Source organism: Centruroides sculpturatus, unplaced genomic scaffold (assembly GCF_000671375.1).
Source record: "Centruroides sculpturatus isolate CEXI.00-Female unplaced genomic scaffold, Cexi_2.0 scaffold1329, whole genome shotgun sequence".
Taxonomy (NCBI): Eukaryota; Metazoa; Arthropoda; class Arachnida; order Scorpiones; family Buthidae; genus Centruroides; species Centruroides sculpturatus.
In genome coordinates, this window is record NW_019385579.1 from 134,883 (window position 1) to 155,628 (window position 20,746).

General features: G+C 31.8%; 2 protein-coding genes across 2 annotated transcripts; one reads left to right on the forward strand and one right to left on the reverse strand.

The window, feature by feature from the left end:
- The first annotated feature begins 330 nt into the window (after window positions 1–330).
- On the forward strand, window positions 331–5,323 carry LOC111640300. The gene is made up of 2 exons (XM_023386308.1): window positions 331–989; window positions 2,198–5,323. Exons 1-2 carry the CDS (start codon window positions 915–917, stop codon window positions 3,503–3,505), a joined length of 1,383 nt encoding a protein of 460 aa, XP_023242076.1. The 5' UTR covers window positions 331–914; the 3' UTR covers window positions 3,506–5,323.
- Window positions 5,324–6,199: 876 nt separating this feature from the next.
- Window positions 6,200–7,809, reverse strand: LOC111640301 (QRFP-like peptide receptor). The gene is made up of 2 exons (XM_023386309.1): window positions 7,066–7,809; window positions 6,200–6,696 (listed from the first exon to the last, which is right to left on the reverse strand). The coding sequence occupies exons 1-2, from the start codon at window positions 7,807–7,809 to the stop codon at window positions 6,493–6,495; spliced, it is 948 nt and encodes a 315-aa protein (XP_023242077.1). The 3' UTR covers window positions 6,200–6,492.
- Window positions 7,810–20,746: the final 12,937 nt, after the last annotated feature.

Consider the following 20,746-nt stretch of genomic DNA (forward strand, 5'->3'; position numbering starts at 1 on the left):
GCATTGTATTTTCTTCTCTACGTGATAATAAAATTACGTTTATTTTTAATAATTCTATTCTTCTTTTTCTCTAATTAATGGTTTTATTTTACTTTTTTTTAGACCGGGGAAAAAATTCCTTCAGAGCTATTTTATTCCTTTTGCTGTTAATGTAGAATCGAAGGAATAATACAAGTTAAATGATAGAGTTTTTCAGCTATTTTCCTTTTTCTTTCTTTCCTTTTCTTTTGTAGGCGATCGAGGAAATGACCGAGAAATTTTCTTTCGGAACAATTCTATAGAAGTGTATTGCTAAGAGGACGGACGAATCAAAGTCAGAATGACATGGAAAATGGTCGAAAATTGTCCTCTCCGTAAAGGAAATCCCATCCTACAATTTTAAAAGAATGGAGACGTATAGTAGCTACGAAACACCTTCCAGAAGAAAAGAAAACGAAAATTGACGCGGAAAACAATTTTTAAAATTGTAGTAAGTTTAAACTCCGGTAAATGGAGTCGAAATGGAGACAATGCAAATGGATGATGAGATACTTGAACTGATTTGCTACATACTTAACCAGTAAATGGAAATTTCTGATTGAAACCGAACGAACAAAAAGAAAAACGAGAGTAGGGGAAAAAAATTAATAAAGTAAATCTTCCGATGACGTCAACACTGTTTATTTTAATTTCCGTTCGTTTTCTAGAATTGGTTTTTAAGAAAGTTTCACCCTTTTTCTCACGACAAATCAATCGGTTCGATTAGCGATTTTCCCTTTCGCCAAATCTTCATTTAATCATTTCGTTTTGATTAACGGATTTCGAAGACTTCGATTAAATTAGAATGGCATTTGAAATGATTTTCAGTTTTCTTTTTCGAACATCGAGTTGACTGATAGTCTTCTTTCTGTAGAAATCAAAATAAATAAGACTTGATGACTTCTAAGCAGAGTAGCGGAAGTACAAAGAGATGTGTTCGAGATTCGACTAGTCACGTGGAACTCCAATCAGTAAGTGTTGACATTTTCAGTTTTTCTTAGCGATTAACTCGTTTTCGGTATGAACGGTTGAGTTAATTTTAGAACATCTTCATCCATTTCCTTGAGAAATTAATATCAATAAGACTTATAGAAATTAATTATAAATGTTTACCTGCATAAACTCTGACGCATTATTATAAATTTGACTTCGGATCGGGAATTAAGTGTGAAACGTGTTTCCGCTCTTAATATCATTCTGCCAACTCCCCGATCTCAATTGATTTAGCCGTGCCAACCCCCAGTCTTCGGTTTATTCATCTCGCACTTATCTCCATCCTAACTCCACTGTTTAAGACTTATTAACAACCGGCCGACGAGATAAATCAATGATTTATAGTAGTGCGAACACACCCAGCTTTCTGTACTTTATCTTCTACAGTCGCCATCTTGATTCTACACTACTTGGCTTATCTTCCACTTTATAGAATGTTTGATTAGTATTAGTGCATAACACAATACGTCTCAAAGATCGTTATTGGACCTGTTCGTGTTGCGATGTTTCGCTTAGATAAATTCGCAATTTATGTTTCAGGGTTCACTTTATGCGTTCACTTCATTTGTTCCAAGATTGTCTCGGAGATTATAATAATTTCAGTTTAATTCGTGGTTTATATATATACATATACAGTCTACAGTGTTATCTTTAAGAACCAAAAATTCTATTCGTCCGCCTGAAATAATGGGAGAATGAAGTAATTTAACAAATTCAATTGTATGTGATGAGTCGAAAATCAAAAATGCCGATGTGATCGAAGAAACATTTTCACTTTTCCGTATTCGTAGTGTATTTAGAATTCAGTTCGTGTTTTAGTTGCTTCTCTATCGCAACTACAATATAATCTTGATTTATCGTGATTGCACGCCTAAGTTTTAAACAATAAATGCGAAAAAAATGGACATCAAATTATTCACTTTAATCTTAATCAGTGAAATTGTTTTCATCACATAAGTTATATACGATTATCGTTATTTAGCTTTAAATAAATATAATTATCGAGCAAGTGTTAAAATATAATTATCGAGCGAGTGTAGAAGTTATGATTTTGAAACTAGATTTAAAGGAATTTCTTAAAATTAGATCGTATGTTTTGTTGTAATTATTGAAAAGGAACATTAATTAAGATCGTTCCTCCAATGTTAAACATAAATATATAAGAATTCTTTTTTTTTCCTCCTAGGATAAAGTAAAAATTGCCTTCAGTAGTAAAGAAAAGAAAGTCATTTCAGTCATTTCGAATGTCGAATATTTTCTGCGAGTGGAATGTCGCGTTTGTCACCGAAAATTTAATCCGAATCGTTTGGACGTTCACGTGGCCATCTGTGAGAAAGTATTTAATAAGAATCGTCCGGTTTTCGACTCCAGAAAACATAGACTTAAAGGCACTCCTTTACAAGCTTATCTGCCGTTAATTTTGAGGAGATTAAGAGAGCCCAAAATGCAGTATACTCAATGGAGACAGAAGCACGAGGAATTCATTCGTGCCATGAGAGAAGGAAGACGAGTTCAGTCGTATATATCCAGGGGATACGATTTGTCTAAGTTGCCTCCTCCCACACCATCACTTAATCCATATTACATTCGTTGTTGTTACTGTTTACGTAGATTTGCGCCTAAGGTGGCGGAAAGGCATATTCCTAAATGCCAGTATATCGAATGTAATAAACCGCATCTCAAAGAACCTAAGACCAATCGGGAACCGGATTTGTCTAAAAGTCGTACAAAACGTGATCCATCCCCATCTAAAAAGCCAACCAGACGTAACATGGTTCATTCTAAGAAATCCAGCATAGGGTGTCCTTGTAAATGTTTATCTAAATGTTGTAAACGACTGCGTAAAAAGTCGGACGAGTTACTGAAGATTGCGGATGATTTTAATTCATTACTGTCGACATCTACCAGCGAAACCGTAATTTATAGAGACACAGACTTCATCCCATTTTGCTTCTGTGCAAGTAGCGTCGCTTCTAACAAAGATTTCCATCGGAATCGAGAAATTAGTGAAATAAAATATTTACATTGCACTCAAACTTCTCATCTGCTAGATTATGATAAAAATCTGCAACAAACCGAAAATATCGAACGTTCGTTTCTTTCGAAAAGGCAAAACGACAATTGTCAGTTTCGTCCACAAAGAAATTCTACGATGATAACGCATACAAAGCCTATTAAATCGCGTAGTAAGATACTTCTCCTCACAAACGGCGACAGAATACAACGAGATATATTAATTAAATATTGTGATTACAAGTGCAAATCTTCCCCGGAGCAGCAGTCACAAATGGATTTTACTGGAAAACCACACGAGAACGAAGCGACAAATTCAGATTTTGGATCGTCGTCCGTTCAGGGTGATAAATCAGAAATGTCGTCGGTCCGTCATCGTCCGGCACAATTTAACTGCGAAAGAGAAAAGGCGAAGTTGTCTTCTATACCGCCCATTTCCAGAATGCAGACTGCGGATACGGAGTATTATTTAAGGTCGTAGGCAAAATGGAAGTTTTGAGCGTCGAGAGAGGCAAGATTTTCCAGACCGATGTTTTTTCCCTATCTCTTTTTAATAAAGAGCTTTTATTCGACTCGATCCCGCTTCACAAATGACTTTCAATGGCTTAGACACGTTCAATTAACTATAGTTGCGATGCTGTCAGTGCGATTGGCTACACTGTCATTCTTCCACTCGAAATTCGCTCCGATTGTCCACTTGGAAGCACACTCGCATCTTTCTTGATCTTCCGTACCTAATCTGTCTGTCGGAACGATTGTGCAGGAAAAACGTCAAACTTTTTCCCCTCTTATCTAGCATCTAGTAAATAACTCCTCCATCTCGATATTCCGTGCCAAACCCGCTACTTTCTAAATCGACTTGGCGTGGACCAAACGGATTTGTCATTGACAATTCTCCGGAATTTTCTCCCTTCCGCAAATTCCGTATTCTTTCCCTTCACCTACCGATGTTAAGAGGAATGGGGGGAATAAAATAAGATTCAGTTCTGTACCGTAACCAAAACGATTCGGTACCGGCGTGTGGCGGGTGAGCATATTGCCACCCTACACGCGAGATACCACTTAGGAGGTGGGTTTAGGCCGAGAACACGTGGACATTCACATGCATCTATTTTATTGGTACCCGTCTATTTTATTTTAAATCGGCGCGTGTTTACTAAATTAGAGGTTAATTTGTTTTATAAGATAATCTGCATATTTCTGTCTCCGTGTAAAATCGCTAGCGATATGGGAGGCGCGGTCAAATGGTGTTTGCCTCTAAATTAGTTGTAGTAAATCATATTATCTATTTTCTCCACCCCGTGTCTCCTTGACGATCCCAATACCTTATAAATCTTGTCGCCCGTGGGAACTTTACCAGATATTTCACTGTCTACTTACACGAGAGGAATATCTCGTGTCCTTTCGTGATGTGTGTATTTTGCATGACATAATAACTAGACTCGGGCGGATACGGCTCTATCCGCACAACTTGAATAATAATAGAAACGGTGCTATGTGTTCCGCAAATTAAATTATATTCGTATTAATTCAATCGTAACCTACTCGAGAATTCAATAACAAGCAAATTAGTTACGGTTGCCGACATCCGACAAATGACACCGAGAGATGACACTCTGCACCGATAATTATATAAAGAAAATTAGTTTGAAAATTATAATTATACCGGCGAACGAAAATGAAAGAAAAATACAATAATTTCCATTTAGGAACTAGTTCTTTTGATGGCCAACTCTCGGGGATTTGTCGGAGGAAGACAGACAAATTCCTAGCGAAGCACAACGTAATTTACACCTTTTCCGTTCGGGCGTTAATGGATTGAAGGGACCTAAATCGACAAAACGTCTGCAGCCCGGTAATGATTTTTGAATTCTCGGGTGATTATAAAAAACCAAATATTGTACTTAATTAGCGGAGAGTGCACACGATGAGATGTCTACTTTGGCTTTAACACTTTGCTTGTGCGTGAGTCAACAGGTGAGTCATCTCTTGAACTGACTGGCTCGGAGCCAGGCGCCGGTTCTGTCGATTCCAGTTGACAGGAATATATTAAATCACACAGTCAATAAACTGGCAAAAAGGCGACATGTTGTCGGCGAGTAGAATCTGTTCAACGATGTAAAAATGAGTCCACTCGCTTTTAAGTAAGTTTGATAGAAGAACTCGCTTCCGAATAGGAAATCGTCCAATATTTTCAAATATTATAACAGGTGTTGTTTGTTTATCTGTTGCTGGATAATTCGCCAAACTTCTACATTCTGTCATAACCAAAATTTGCATTTATACTACTTTGATTAATATTCGCTTCAACTTTTTCAACTTTTCATTTTGTCTAATCTAAAAAAAATTTCCAGTAAAACTCGTCCCTAAAATTAAATACATTCTAAAATACAAGCAAAACAAATTGTAAATTATGACTCCATATTAAGAAAAATCATTTAAATTACTTATTTTAGAATTTCATTTCTGAAAGATAAATAGCACTAAAAAACAATCCGCATCATTAAGCAAATTTGCTTCATTCAAACTTTTCAATTCTGGTTTTTCTTTCGAGTTTTGTGTAGCAGTCTTTTATATTATTTATTTTCCAGAGAAAACCGCCGCGACAATATTTAAAATTCTGCATGTCTTTGATTTATGAGCTGTCTTCGACTCACGTGCGATGCACGAAAAAGAAAAGTCCCAGCATAATTCGAAACCAAAATTGATAGTAATCTGTTAAAACGCATTTTTTAAAAGAGTTCCACGTACTTAATTTATCGATCTGAAATGCTACAATCTTACTAAAATATTTTTATCTGCCGGGATTTATCCATTTTACCAAATCAGGCGTCTACCGGTGCGATATTTATGCAGATATCAATATGCTAAAAGGGAAAAATTACTCCGAAATTGCAAACATTTAAGGTTTGAAACGATTACTTATACTGTATTGGAAAAATAGAATTGATCCTGTAAATGTTACTTTCCTGCAGCATTCATTGTATTTGCGATGAAGCCGCACTCCACCACGACTACTATATTCTGTTGAATTAATTCCTTTAATATTTTTAATTACCGTGGATAATTTAATTATATTAACATATTATAATTACCGATGGTAAATCAGGTCAGATATATAAAAGTGCGTAGATTGGGCGGAGTCATCTGTCAACTGAAGTTTCGAACCATAAAGCTTTCTATCGAATTAACCTTAGGGTCTGAACTAATTAATTTTATTACTGAAACTTATTTATTATTCTCGTTGGATTACTCATTAACCATTTATTACATTAATTTATTTACCTGGAGATTTTTTCAAGTTTAAGTATGTTACCTGACATGGATAATGTAATATCCAATACAATTTTTTTTATTTTAATTACTCTACTGTTGTATTTATCTAGATCAAACGTGGTAATAAATTTTAAAATACAGTATATAATCTGAAAGCTTTACCTACGATAATCGATGATAATCTAAGATTTATTATTCATTGGAAGATGTATTTTGCTGACTTACAAATGCGGCTGTTACGTTTTTCTTCGAGCGAAGTGAACAATTAAAGACTTTTCTTAATAATAAATGGAAGGTTTTTCGAAAGCATTCGTTGAAGTAACCGTAAATAATGACATTTATCCATCCACTGAGAAGAATTAGAGTTGTGCTGACGTAACGTAAAACACGTCGAAACTGAAATTGAAAATAGAAAAAAATATATTAACGTTTAATAAACAAAAAACGTCTTAGTGTGTTAAAATTTAATTTTAATTAAAAACGATTATTTTTCGTCTTTAACGGATTGAAAATCTAACCCCAAAAAAACTCACTCTAATAGAACTTTACCGGCTGCGATTTAACTATTAATTATTTTCGCAGCTAAACTAAATGACGTTAAAGATTTCATTAAATACCACGCTTTAAAAAAAATGTTGAAATTATAGAGGTGAAAGACACGTAGAATGGATTTTGCTGACGACTGTTTGGTTGATGACAGGTCTCAAGCAGATTCGAAATAGATATATGCCATTCACAAAGTCCATTTCACTAATTGCTACTTACCTTCCTGACTGCGGCGGTGTTGCTGAAAATATCTCTATTGAAAAGACCCAGCAGATGATATGGCAACCAGCAAACAGCAAAAATCGAAGATATCACAACAATCATTCTTATAGCTCGACGTTTTCTCCGATGCGCAATCATATTCGGTGTAGTATCTTGGGACTCCTTCAAAACTTTTATAGCGCGACGGTATAGATCGGTGACAATCATCACAGGAACAATATAAGCCACTATCAAATCCATCACGTTGAAAACCAATTCTTCTCTATCATTCAATTTACATGAGCTCATCTTACGAACGACCACGAATCTGGGGAGGACATAAAGTAGACCGGAACACCAAATGAAAAAAACACATAAGAAAGGACGTCCCTGCCGAAGATTGAGAGGACGAACGATGGCTCTGTGTCTATCCATGGCAATGGCTACAACGGAATAGATGCTGTTAAACAGTGCCACTTCCAAAAGAAAGCTTAATTGAGAAATCAAGCATAAGTGTGTCTTGGACAGTTTTTCTAACAAGATCAAAGTATTTATGGGGACTATCACCGAAGAAGCCAAGATATCTGAGAAACAAAGAGAAAGGACGTAATAGTTGAAAGCTTTACGAAGAATCGGTTGAGTGACAATAGTGACGATAACCGTGGCACAACTGAAGATGATTAAAACAAACAAAACGTTGTAAATGGCGCACATGGCAATTTTTTCGCTGCTAGCGTATCTATTTACTGTCGAATTCGACATATTTAAACCCAAGTCTGTGCCTTATCGTTTTATACGCTACTCCACTTACACTTTATATAACATCGTTTCTGTTTCTAAGTGCCAAAGGAGTGTTTACTTCCAAGATTAAGTTTTCTATCAGATCCAGTTTATGAAACTTGACAATGATATTAATTCTGACGTCGTCGAGTTTCATTCCATAAACAGTTATAAAAGAATGAATTATTCTTATTTAAATTTTAAATCAACTGTAAAATTACGTTATAGTATATAAAGTTTCGTATTTCTTACGCGCCAACGACTCCGCCCAATTTCTTGACTCTGATGTCTAAGTTTCTATGCAAAATATCGATCGTAGGGATTAAGTTAAGAGAAAAGCCATCGTAATTCAGAATCAAAGACTTAGATACCATATTTTATTATATTCTTTATCACTTTGTATGTAAAAAATATATACGGTTATTTACGGTAGGTCGTAAAAAACAGATATTTGTAGTAAGGAAAGAAATTATAGAACTGATAAATATTTCATCGTCGAAAGTATAGGTAACAACAATAACAAATTATATTAACAATAATGAAACATTAATCTAGATCGGTAGTAGGTACATTAACGAAAACATCATTAGGTCGTAATGGGCGCGTGACGTATACGGCATTTTAAATAAACCATAAACATCCGAAATACTTCTCTCGGCTCTGTATATTCCTATTATTGTAGTAATTTGTAAGTGACTATAAGGAATATTCAGCCTTATGTAGCGGAGACGTCTCCGCCCCGAACTGCTATACTACCAGCGGAGTAACGACTATCAGACACGACATAGAAGCGTTACGCAGCGGGTATTTCCCACAGCCCTGTTAATCTGTACCAAATACTACAAGCATTAATGAAGTTAACAGTTACAAGTCACATTGGGACTATCACCGCTCGTGTAACTCATCGAACGGAATTAACCGTCTTTATTTGCAGTTGTTTTCTAAGAACCGTATTTTATCCCTCGGTTCGGCAAGGTCGAAGCGATAAACGATACAGTTATGACTTTGTCATCATTTATGAGTTACTCTCATTACAGTTTTAATACGATCTCTCTAGAGCCTTTGCAACGGCCATCAACCATTCCCACGTGATTTCCTCTTCCAATAGAAAAATGCTTTACAAGTAGACAATGGACGAATTTTATTTCTTCCAACTTTTTTTTAAAGCCAATCCCGTTTTTTACTGTCTTTTCGCTTTAAAACGCCGTAAACTGTTGCTCCCTTAGTGTTTCCCCCTTTCTTCTATCTTCACAATCGTCCGAGCGAATTTAATTTAAATAAATTGTTACGTTATTAAGGTTTTACGAGAATTTCCTTTATCGTAATTTTAAGGTAAACCGTTTCATTGTAATACGTGTAAAGTGCGGTTAAAATGGTTAAGTGGCGACTTAGACGTCTGCGGATTATATAAAGAGAAGATATATTGTGATTTTATATACATCCTTGGAGATTTTGTTATCGTCCTCCCCGAAACCAATACAAAAATGGTAGATTTTATCGTGATGAAAACCTTTACTTGTCTAACTCTGTCATATATATAAAACTGGACCAAATGGTCTTGAGATTTTAAGTCTCCATTAACTGTCCATGAAAACTGAATGACCTCGATGGTCTACAAAACATGTAAATCCAATGATCTTGTATGTTTGCTAATTAACTGCCGATGTAGTTCTGAAAGAAAAAAAAACATGCACCATCGACTACTTAATTTCTTTTTTCTTTATTCCTAAAAATATAAAAATGTAATTCTCCAAAGAATTTAAAAATAAAAATTGCGTTTCTAGGTTAAAATTCTGAAAAACTTGTTTACAAATTTAAGAGTTATATTAAAATATTTCATCTAAAAAAAATGGTAAATGATTTTTCGAAAAAATCATCAAGAAAACTTTGCAAATAAATATATTATTTAAAAAAAATAAAATAATCCTGAAGATATTTAAATGTAAAATGAAAAAATAAATGGTCTTTATCCTTTAAAAATTCATTTTATTTTTAGATTTTTATTTAAAAATATATAAATTATATCATTCTATAGTAAAATTAATTTTAAAAAAACACATTTCAGTTAATGTAACTTAGATTTAAACAGTTAATAATAATTAAATTAATTTTTTTTTTATCGTAACACTTCTTTACGACGAAATTATTGGTCATTTTCAAATTAACGACTTTTTAATTAACCAATAAGAGTTTGGAAATTTTAATCATATCTTATATGTTGCACTTATTGCTGGAAAACGTTACGGTTGTTATTAATGCGTTGTTAGGTTACGATATTAACGTAACAATCTTCTTTTTTTATTATTTTGGTTGGCGTGCGTGATGATTGTGATTTAGAAACGGAACGTCTAAATGAGCGCAATCTATTCAGAAATGTATAGAATGATTAAAAAACTGTTTTGCAAATGAAAATTTCATAAATAATTTTCAAAATACATTTCAAGAATATTAATTAGAAACTATTCGATTTTTAAACTTTTATAAATGTTAATTAAAACCGAAGATAAAGTTTGAAAATTTTTAATTAGAATATTATTTTTTTTAAATAAAAAAAGGTAATTAATTATCCGGCACGTCAACTATTAACGATATTTAAAAATAAATTTACTAGAGGATTTTTTTTTTTAAAGTCGAAAAGTGTAATGGGTCGGATTTGTTAGCCGGTAGGCATCAATTGCCAAAAATGTAATTATTTATAAAGAGGAAACGATGGCACATCTACGTAGACGATAATGCGGCTCTATCAGATCCTCGTTCATTCAAAGACGAATGGATTTGTGATTATATTATACAAGAGTTGAATATGGCGTTTATGATGCAAATGAGGTTATTATCGGGTTTCCCCCATAAAGAGATAATTCTTTCCGGTTTTGCGCCGTAATAAATATTAAAGTAAACACATTTAAATATTAATTCTACATATTATTTTCGGGACGATGTAAAGAATTTTCATTTTTACTTATTCATTAAAGGATCCGCTGTTAAACGGTAACGATAATTGTTACACAAAATTAACTCTTGTATCGCTTCCAGCACAAAACTAAAATATAGTTTACGCTTTAACCTGTGAACCGGATAGCGGCTTAAGCCTGTGATGATGGCCCGACTTACTCTATTTTTAGTCTATATTATTCGTGGTAAATTATAAGAATTTATTATTTAATCGATTAAAAATATTATTTTATTTATATTTTCGTGGTAGGCTACTTAATTAACTTAATAGATAAGGTGAACGTGTTTGAACGTTTTGTAATACTCCAGGCTCGTAAATCAGATATTTTTCGAATATGTCGGCCTTGGGCCTTTGTAGAATCGTCTAAATCACATTTAGTTTTTAAATTACAGGAAACGGCTTTTTAGTTTTGAATAAACAGGATTTTAATGATGGAATCGAAGTAGATTACGTGTGAAAAATGAACAAGTGGTGGTGTCGGTGGGGGTTTTGAGTGGCTGCGTTGTACGTTGGCGCTTCTAATACCTAAGTTAAAAACGATTTTGAGCGCTTGAAAACGTGTTATTTTAATTAAAAATAGTGGTTCGGTCGGGTCATCGTTTAAAGACGAGCCGCAAAGAATTACTGACCTGAATGATTAAGTCGGTTTTAGTTAATGCGCTCGGATGTGTTCGAATGGCCGTTGGGCGCCAAATTTGCATATAACGATCCTCTATTCACTTATCTAGAAAAATTTTTTATCGGTAGTGTGTGTGTGTATCCTGATTCGATCGCTGACCTTTCATCGCAGCTACAGGTACAGAACAGCCGTCAACTGTTACAGAAAGGGAGATTTAGAATATGGCACGAAAATACGTGATGTAAGGCTGTGTTTCTGCCATCCATCGATTATCGCCCCATCTGCGTCCAGCACTATCGGCTACGGAGAACTAAATATGAGCTATACATTATATTTTCTGATAGGCATTGCACGCGATGACACGTGTCCAGGGTACGTAATGTGTCCAGGTGCTGTGTTTATTGTTCGAACAGATAGTTCCACGAAGGGGAAGTATGCGGGGGAAAAGGAAAATTAACATGGAGGGGCTACTAATTTCTGTTTGTTTATGGCCTTTGCAGCGTTTCCTAGAAGGGTTACTTTTTCCGTAACCCAGCTATACGGCGTATTGTCACGTGATGATGGAAATAACCAAATATGCCTTTTTCAACTTATAAAATGGCTTCTCGTTACGGATAGGAATTTACTTCCGAAAAGTATCGACGATTCTTAATGCCCGATCGCTCCGTTGCATATGTAATGGCGACTGCTGCATTTACATTAACAACCGCCACACATAAAAAATTGATTTGAACTCGACCTTCATAATAGATCCGATAAAATCCATCATAATGGAAAGATCGTATCGCCGTCGAAAAATCATCAAATTATCAGAATATATCGTGTCGTGTTTTTTTCCTTTCTTCGATGGAGAAACTCATCACGTCATAAATTTTTATCTCGTACGCCGAATTAATTGTAAACATTAATTTTAAACGATGCTTATAGCGCAATACGGAGAATTTGGAGATTACTATTGTAATTGTTCGACTCAATCTAATTATCTAGAAAATTAAAAAAGGTAGTTAGAAATGGCTACAAACTGCGACGATTTGTTATGAATACAAATTTGTCGGCTATCTGATATTTTGTTTCGAGATTAATGATACATTCGCTAAGTGCATCTTGTCCGCGAGACAGTTGGTTGCCACAGCAACTATTATGCCAAAATATCAAAGAATAATAAGTTAATCTTATTTAAATGACATACAATGCAGGAATATATATATATATATATACCGTACGCCCTTTAAAATTCTCCAACGTAGCGAACAAATTTCCGGATTAGAGCGATATAATGAAGAAATGAGTCGAGTATGGTAACGGGGTATGTACATAAATATTTATGCGGTTCTAACACCTGGTTAAAATGGGGTCTAATGCGTAGATCTATGGTTTTTTAGGTCCGGATACAGCTGCACGGTCTGTGGCAATAAATGTCACTCGGCATATTATTAATAATTCTTAACTCGGTGCCACGTAGAAATTGACATTAGGAAGTGAGATTAAGTCGCTTGGTTCCATTGGCAGGTAAACCAAAATAGCCATAAAGAAAAATTAAATGATTTATATTTACCGAAAAAACTAAATTAATTAATACGTTTGTTTTGACATTTCGCTTATTAACTACTGCTAATGAATTCTGAAGAGATTATTAAGTACTTGCTCGATAACCTTATTAAATTGGATTTTTAATTTTCCTAAAGTAAATTAATGAATATTTTCGATTGTTTTACTTCTTCCGGTTCTTTTCAGCTTTTTTTTTATATTTTATTTTATCAGACCCGAGTGGTTTTAGTCCCATTCAACGATCTATTTTTAGAAAATATAATTGGCAATAAAGAATTCGTCGTCCAGATTTGACTTCTTTCCACTAATTACGTGTTTTTGAACTTATTTGGTCCAACAACTCAACAACTTTATATTAAAAAAAAAACAGTTCAAAAACAAGTTTAATGTAGGCCTAAGTCTACTGGAAATTTACTTGGACCTTTGCACTCTTATCTCTTATTTATTTTAAGCCCATACTGAACCATCGAGTGATATTATTCTCGTATTAATTCAATAGAGCATTTGAGCTTCTAAAATCTCATTTCTGTTATATTCCTCCGAACAACCATTCACTAAACCTCTAATTAAATTAATATTTACAATTTTCTTGTATTAAATTTATAACTTTAATTAAAATAATCATAATTAAACAAATAAATCTGTTTATGTTTAAGCAAAATAATTAATTATAACAATTTTTTAGAAAAATTCAGAGAAGAGTTAGGTAGGCGCATTTTTATTTAAAAAAAAAACTAACAGAAAAACATTAGTTTATAATAATAGGTTACAATCTCATCCTCTACAGGTCTATTAATAATGAAAAAATTCTAATGATATAATGCTGTAACTCTACTTATTTTTTAACTATAAAAAAATCGATTGTATTTTTCCCATTTCTACTTTATTAGTATTCGTCCAAGGTGGTCAGAAGAGCTATGATTACACATATTTTCGTGTCTCCTCGATGACAATAAAGCAAACCATTCTCTAAAAGCAACGACTTTTAAATGATTCATAATCTTGTTCATGTGTAGCAACATGCAAAAGTTTATTGTTATGTTCTTGCTTATTTATAAGTCGCTTAAATTATTAGTTTGACAAAGAAAATAAGAGCCGTGTTAGTGCATTGTATTTATTAGAAATTACAATGCGAACCATTAATATATAGACCTACGTTTTTTTTTTTTTTTTTAACTAGAGGTAAATTCGGAGAAAGGCGATCGTCTTTCGCTTCGCATTAATTTTTTATAAGATGAAAAACGTTGCTTAGACGATTAAACGAACTTTAAATAATTCTAATTACGATTTAAATGAGTTTAAATTGCTAAAATTATTTTTATAAACGTCATTTTCCGTCTGATCGCTTTCAAGCTCCAATAAGAACGAGTTGTTTAGAAAAGGAAACAAAAATTGCAATTAAATTAAGATTTATAGTAAAAGTTTAAGAGATAAATATTGCTAGGAGCTTTACTTTTACCAAATTTTACAGTTACTTTAGCCAGATTCGCTAATCTTTACTCTAAGCGGGTGATTATTTTTCGCTGGCTCTTGGGAGGTCCAGCTTCCAATAACTGGAAAAATTTATTTATTTTAGTTTTTTTTAACTCGGCAACAGAGCTGAATTCCTTAATTATTTGAGAAACAAAAGGAAATTATGCATTTAACGATTTGGATACACATTTGTAAAGTTCCGCATCCATTAAAAATATATGTATACATACAAACACGTACCAAAAAAATTCCTAGTTGAAGATAAGGAAGTAAAAAGGTAGATAAATTGTGAATGTAAAAATAAATTAATTGGCATAAGGTTAGTTGCTAATGCATTAAAAGAGATATTTAATATTTATAAAATCTTGATTCGTTTTTAAAATTTCATGAAGATAGTAGTTTTTATCAACGCATAAAAAGGAATGTGTAATGAGTATCGCACCGAGTTATTCTACGAAAAAAATTAGGGAGAGAAGAAAAAATATATGTAAAATAAAAACACATCTTAAAGTTATTTTGCACTAACTCTAATTTTGGAATAAAAAAAAAAATTGGAGCGGATGAATCCACCTTATAAAGGAAGAGGGAATCTTTCTAATTTTTGTGACTCCTCTCTAAAATATTTATGTTGATAACGATCCTCTTTGGGATGATTGTTACTCGTGCAGATATTTGTTATTTAGTTAAACGGTTTAGCCTTATAAAGTAGTATTCATGAATTATGAATAGCATGACAAATGATGTGAAATTTCATTGATAACGCTTTTTTTTTATGATGGTTAATTATTAAACGAGTAAGGATTTAAATGGGAAATTTTTAATGAGTTTTAAAATTTATAAGGTTTTAACATTGAATGACTTTCTTGACTGCAATGGTGTGTGTCTTTCGTGTTAAAGAATATAATAATAAAGTCAACGCGTCGAAGGTGCAGTCGAGCGTGTACTCGTGGGATCGAATCAATTGGAAACATGTTTCTGGATTAGCTGTGTGCAAAATAAGATTGTTTTTTTCGCTCTAATACCGTCTCGAGTTTAAGCAGTTTTGGAATTCCTTAATATGTGAATTACAGCATTGATCCAAAGCGATGGCCATAATAAAAAGTTTGACAGGATGACATCCGAGATAGACTTCTAAAAGAGGACACCCGGTGAAAAATAATACTTTTTTTTTTCTTTTATTTTCCAGAAATTTTAAAGCCAACTTGTAATATTTTTGTATATCCATTCTCGAAAGTGTATTTTATAATTGTATGCTTAAAAAATTATCGGTTTCTACCTTGTATTTTTAAGCTGGATTCATACTTTTTTCCATTACAAAGTCCTTAAAACTCGTGGAAAGTTCATCTTTTAAAAATAAAACAAGTTTTATTAATGCAGGAGGAAACGTAAGAAATTTATATACTTGAACCCAAAAGTATAAATAATTATAATAATAAACCTCTTCTTAAAAATTTAATAGCTTGGCCCTCTTCTTTGACAAGATGATTGATGTGTTGGATGGAATTTCATTATCTTAAAGCAACTTGGAATTTCCAAGAATCCTTTATGACGTGGATCATGTTGGAGATCCGCTTTCTTTCCAAATCTGCTCCCTGATTGTTGGCAATAACCTTATTTTTAAAATATAAAAAATCTTTACAAAATAACTTCACTCTTATCACAATAAATTATTTATAATTGAATTATATAACAGTTTAAAAAAACAAGATTTGTAAAAAATGAATTTATTAAATTATTTTTTTAAAATGATAAATGTTATTTATAAATTTTAAAAAAATTTAAGAAATAGGTCTAAATGTTTAAAATTATAAAGAATTATATTTTTAAGAGAGAGGTTTATTGCATAATTTTTGATACAGAAAGGAATATAATGTTATCAATGAAAAAAAAACCCTAGAGAGATAAGGTCTAAGGTTTATATAGTAAATCCACCCTTGGTCTTATCTTAATTGGTAATAAATCTAGCATTTGCTCCAGTTTTATGCTTCATATATATGTATTTTTTTTTTTTTCCTAAATGAAAAATTATTATAGGTATAAATATCCCAGACAAGGTCTGTTCTAAAACAATTACTTAAAAAATATTTAAAAAGTATAATTTTATAGAAGAAAAACCAAAAATCAGAATGTTTATCTGGTGACCCATTTATTATTTAATTTTCAACAGGCGCATCTTTAAAAACCTTGAACACATTATTTGCATTAATCACAAATTTATAATAATTATTATAAGCACAGAATATTAATTCAGAAATTTTTTAGTGATGTCGTTTTAAAATGTGCTCGGAATATTATTTTCGTAGCCGATCTTGAAGGTAACTTCCTTGACCTTCCTTGATATACAAGTCTCTACTTCATTTCTTAACAGATAAAATCTTAATTTTCAAGGACCTGCAAAAAGTGATATAAATATTAAATATTTTATGTGTTAAAATCTTAATGAATTTTTACTTAAAATTATATTTAATTACCTGGTTTTTTAAAGGTAGCGACACGATTCACACATACACACGATTTGCACGCACTTATCAGAATGCTGTAATACTGTACAATAAAATCGTTGGGACCACCTGTTTTATTTATTTATTTTTTAATATTATTGGCGTTTTCCCAAATTATTTGGGGTCTGCTCTCTCGTCCGTATTCCACTACTTTGTGTTGTTTTCTAGGCAGAAACCACATCACACTGTTTCATGTCCTGAGTTAATCGATCTATCTATTTCTTTGGTCTTTTCTGTTCTTTTGTCATCAACTACTATCAAAACATGGCAGAAGTGTTCCTTTCTATAGTAGAAGAATCACCTAAATGACGTCAAGTAATTCCAGCCAGGTGAATTAGGCTACATTCAGACATAAAAACTAAAGAAACGGAACAATTTCTACCAGAGATATATTCGAAAATTAATGTAAATATAAAATAGGAAGCTTATTTATTATTTACATTTTAAATTTATATAAACGATTCGAAAATCGCAGGAAAGTTTACTAAAGATTAAATATTTATAAAACTAACTTTTATATAATTGAAAACTAGTTTTTTTCGCCTGAATAAATTGAATTAGGAGAGATTCTTTCGTGATTGAGTACTTACTATTGATTTATTTCGTCATTTCCTTGTATATTTTTCAGTTTGGAGAATATTTATAATTTGAAATGTGTTCTTTTCGTTCTTTTTTTATTTTCGAAATAAATAAAAATGCCTTTGTTTTATTAGTATTTATGTCACCTTTGTATCTACAAATTATTTAAACTATTTTAATAGAACAGAGTGCAACGTCTACGTCTTTGTTTCTTTTATATAGTAGTACGGCAAGTCACACTTACGATAAATTAGATTAATCGTGGAGTAGATCTCTCCTATGGTGACACACTTCAGAATGACAGAGATATCGTTGCCGCTTGCACATAATAGAAATATGTCATCTTAGAAGCATATTATGCCCTTATACTTTCGTGAAACGAAGAATAAGACTGTTAAATCGATTTAAATTAATTGATTATTTAAGTTTAAAATTACATTTATGAAAAAAAAATCTGTTCGCCAAAACCTGTTTACATTTTGAATTTATTTATATTTAATTAAATTATGTACAAGTTTGTTCCGCGTAAAATAAATAGGTTAAAAGGTTTTAGATAATTACTAAAATAGGCAAAGGCGATAATCCAATAGAAAATAGCGAGTGTGACTTTTTGAAATATTTCATAAAATTCAATTCCTTTGCAGTATCCGGGATAAAGTTGTATAATGCACGACGGACCAATAAAACTTTAAGGACTTAAAGAACTCATTAAAAGGAAAAATATTATTTAATTTATCAAAAGTTCGGTAGAGTAAAGTTGATCCGTAATCTCATTACACTTTTAACCGTTATTTAGAATCTCCTTTAACTCTAAAGCAGTTTATCATCTTCAAGGCACAAATCGACTGCAAAGACCATTATCTACAATCCACTGACACTATCAATACCTTTCCTTAGTATTTTTTCAACATCTGCCAAAATCAATCTACACAATTACACAAAAAAGGGGGGACTAAAGTTTTCCATATACTCAAGAATCGGAATCTCCTAAGTACTCTCGAGAGTATTACGCACTCGTAATTACTGCACAATCTGCACAATCTCATATATACTGTAACTATCAGCTTATCGAATAGCTACTTAATGGTTTTTTTTTTATTTTTTTCTTCCTTTAACATCACATTTATTTCCGATTCTGTGTAGTTATCACGTAAAGCTTTCGTGACAGTGGGGGTATTGCAAGTTTATGTAATATTAACCTTAATAGTGTGTTATTCCCCCTTCTATTTTTTTTTATTTTCGTTCGGTCCTGCCCTTTTTCAAATAGTGTTATTGATTAGAAAGTTATTTCAACTAGAAAAACTGATATTACGACTAATGTTTTAGTGTTGTCCGTTTTGACGGATAAAATAGAAAAGAGCGTGTACACTACATCCTGTCGTGTATGCTAAACAATTACGGAACTTATTCTCTCATCTGATACTAGAAAAATTGTTTAAAATTCATCGTTTTCTTTCGTCTATCTGTTTTTAAATTGCATAATTTTACAGGGGAAAGGCCCTAATGGTCGAAGAATTTAAAACCCTATCATAAATACTGTATATAATTATATTTTACGTTCTTAATTATCATATAGGATGTATATTATTTTACATCGATGAGATTTAATAATATACGGGTCAAAATCTTATTTCGGATGATAGGATGCATTTAAAACGCTGCAGAATAATTGATTTTGAACTTTTACCAGCATAATAATTAATAATCGGTTAAGCATTGTGTAAGTTACGAAAAGTAATAGACTAGTTAATTAACAGAATTTTGGAAACTTTTTTTTAAAAATAAGACAAGTAAATTTATTAAGCTATTGTTTAAAAAAAGTTTTTAAAAGTTCTCCAATAAATAAATAAATAATCACATTTAATTGTTTTCAAAAGGTAACAATTAATAATCTATTCCTTTTTAAATTGAAATAGATTATTAATTGTTACGTCTTAGAAACAATTAAACATAATAAATGACTTTTAAATATATTTAAATGGAAGCAATTATTACTCAAATTTATTAATCTTTTTTTAAAAAAAAATTGATTTAAAAGATGCTGATTCGAGTGATTATAATATTTATTAAACCGTTTTGTTTACGAATTTACAAATAATAATAATAATAAACTGTTTAATTTTCAAATATATTACATTTTAAAGGAGTAAAACGAATGAGGAGTTCTTTCCTTTTGACAGAGAAGTGTTTAGTTGAAATGTAATTAATGTTATATATTTCGTGATAATTTAGATGCTTAACGAGTATTTGAAAGTGCTTTTCGGATCGAGATTTTTTTATTTATTTTTTTTATTTTTTTATTTCCCTCCTTTCATGAAACCAAACAAGAGAAGTAAATATTTATTGCTGAGGTAGCGTGTTTTGTAGAAATCAATGTCGTGAACAGCGCCATCTGGTGGGTGGTATCGTTATAAATATAATTCAACTATTTTCTTAACTGTTGCTATTCTAATAACCACGCCTACTTATTTAATGGATTGTTAGCTTATCTTAATTAAATTTGCATAATTCATTCTCAATATATAGACAAGGAAGATGCGTTTTTTTATTTTTATTTTATTTTTATTTTTTTTTAATTTTTACTTGGTGTAACGTACTCGAAATTAATATATGCAGAACACGTTCGTGTTGATTTTTTAAACAACTCGTTAAACACGTAAATTATAAAAATTTTACTTTTTTTTCAAATTTGATAATATTGATGTAATTATAACTGAGATAATTACCGAAGTTATTCGTAATTTTCTTTCGATTTTTCTTTTATAAATGTAGGCGTATATAAAGTTCATTGTGAAGTGATTAAGGATTTTTTAAAAATTTTTTTCCCTCTCTTTTTCCATTAAAATTACGTTGCCCGAGTTTGAATTATCGAGAATTAATTTAGTGTTAACATTGTAATTTATTATTATTGTTTTTGTGTGTTCTATATTTTAATGGAGTCATTTATTCACTTTCTCTTCTGTTTGTCCTGTGATTCAAGATGATATTTTGGCACCTGGGTCAATTACAAACTACGAAAATTTTCGAATAAATTTTTGAAAGTTGTTAATATTCTTGTCTGTACTTGGATCTGTGTCAAAAATGTCAAATAGATGGCACCCAGCGGGTTAATTATTACAAGATATTTCCCAATACATAATAAACATAGCCTATAATGATTTTCATTTAGCTATTTGAATTAATCTAATATGCATAGAGGAAATAAAAAAATTTTTTGAAAAAATAACTTGACCTTTTCTATGTTCA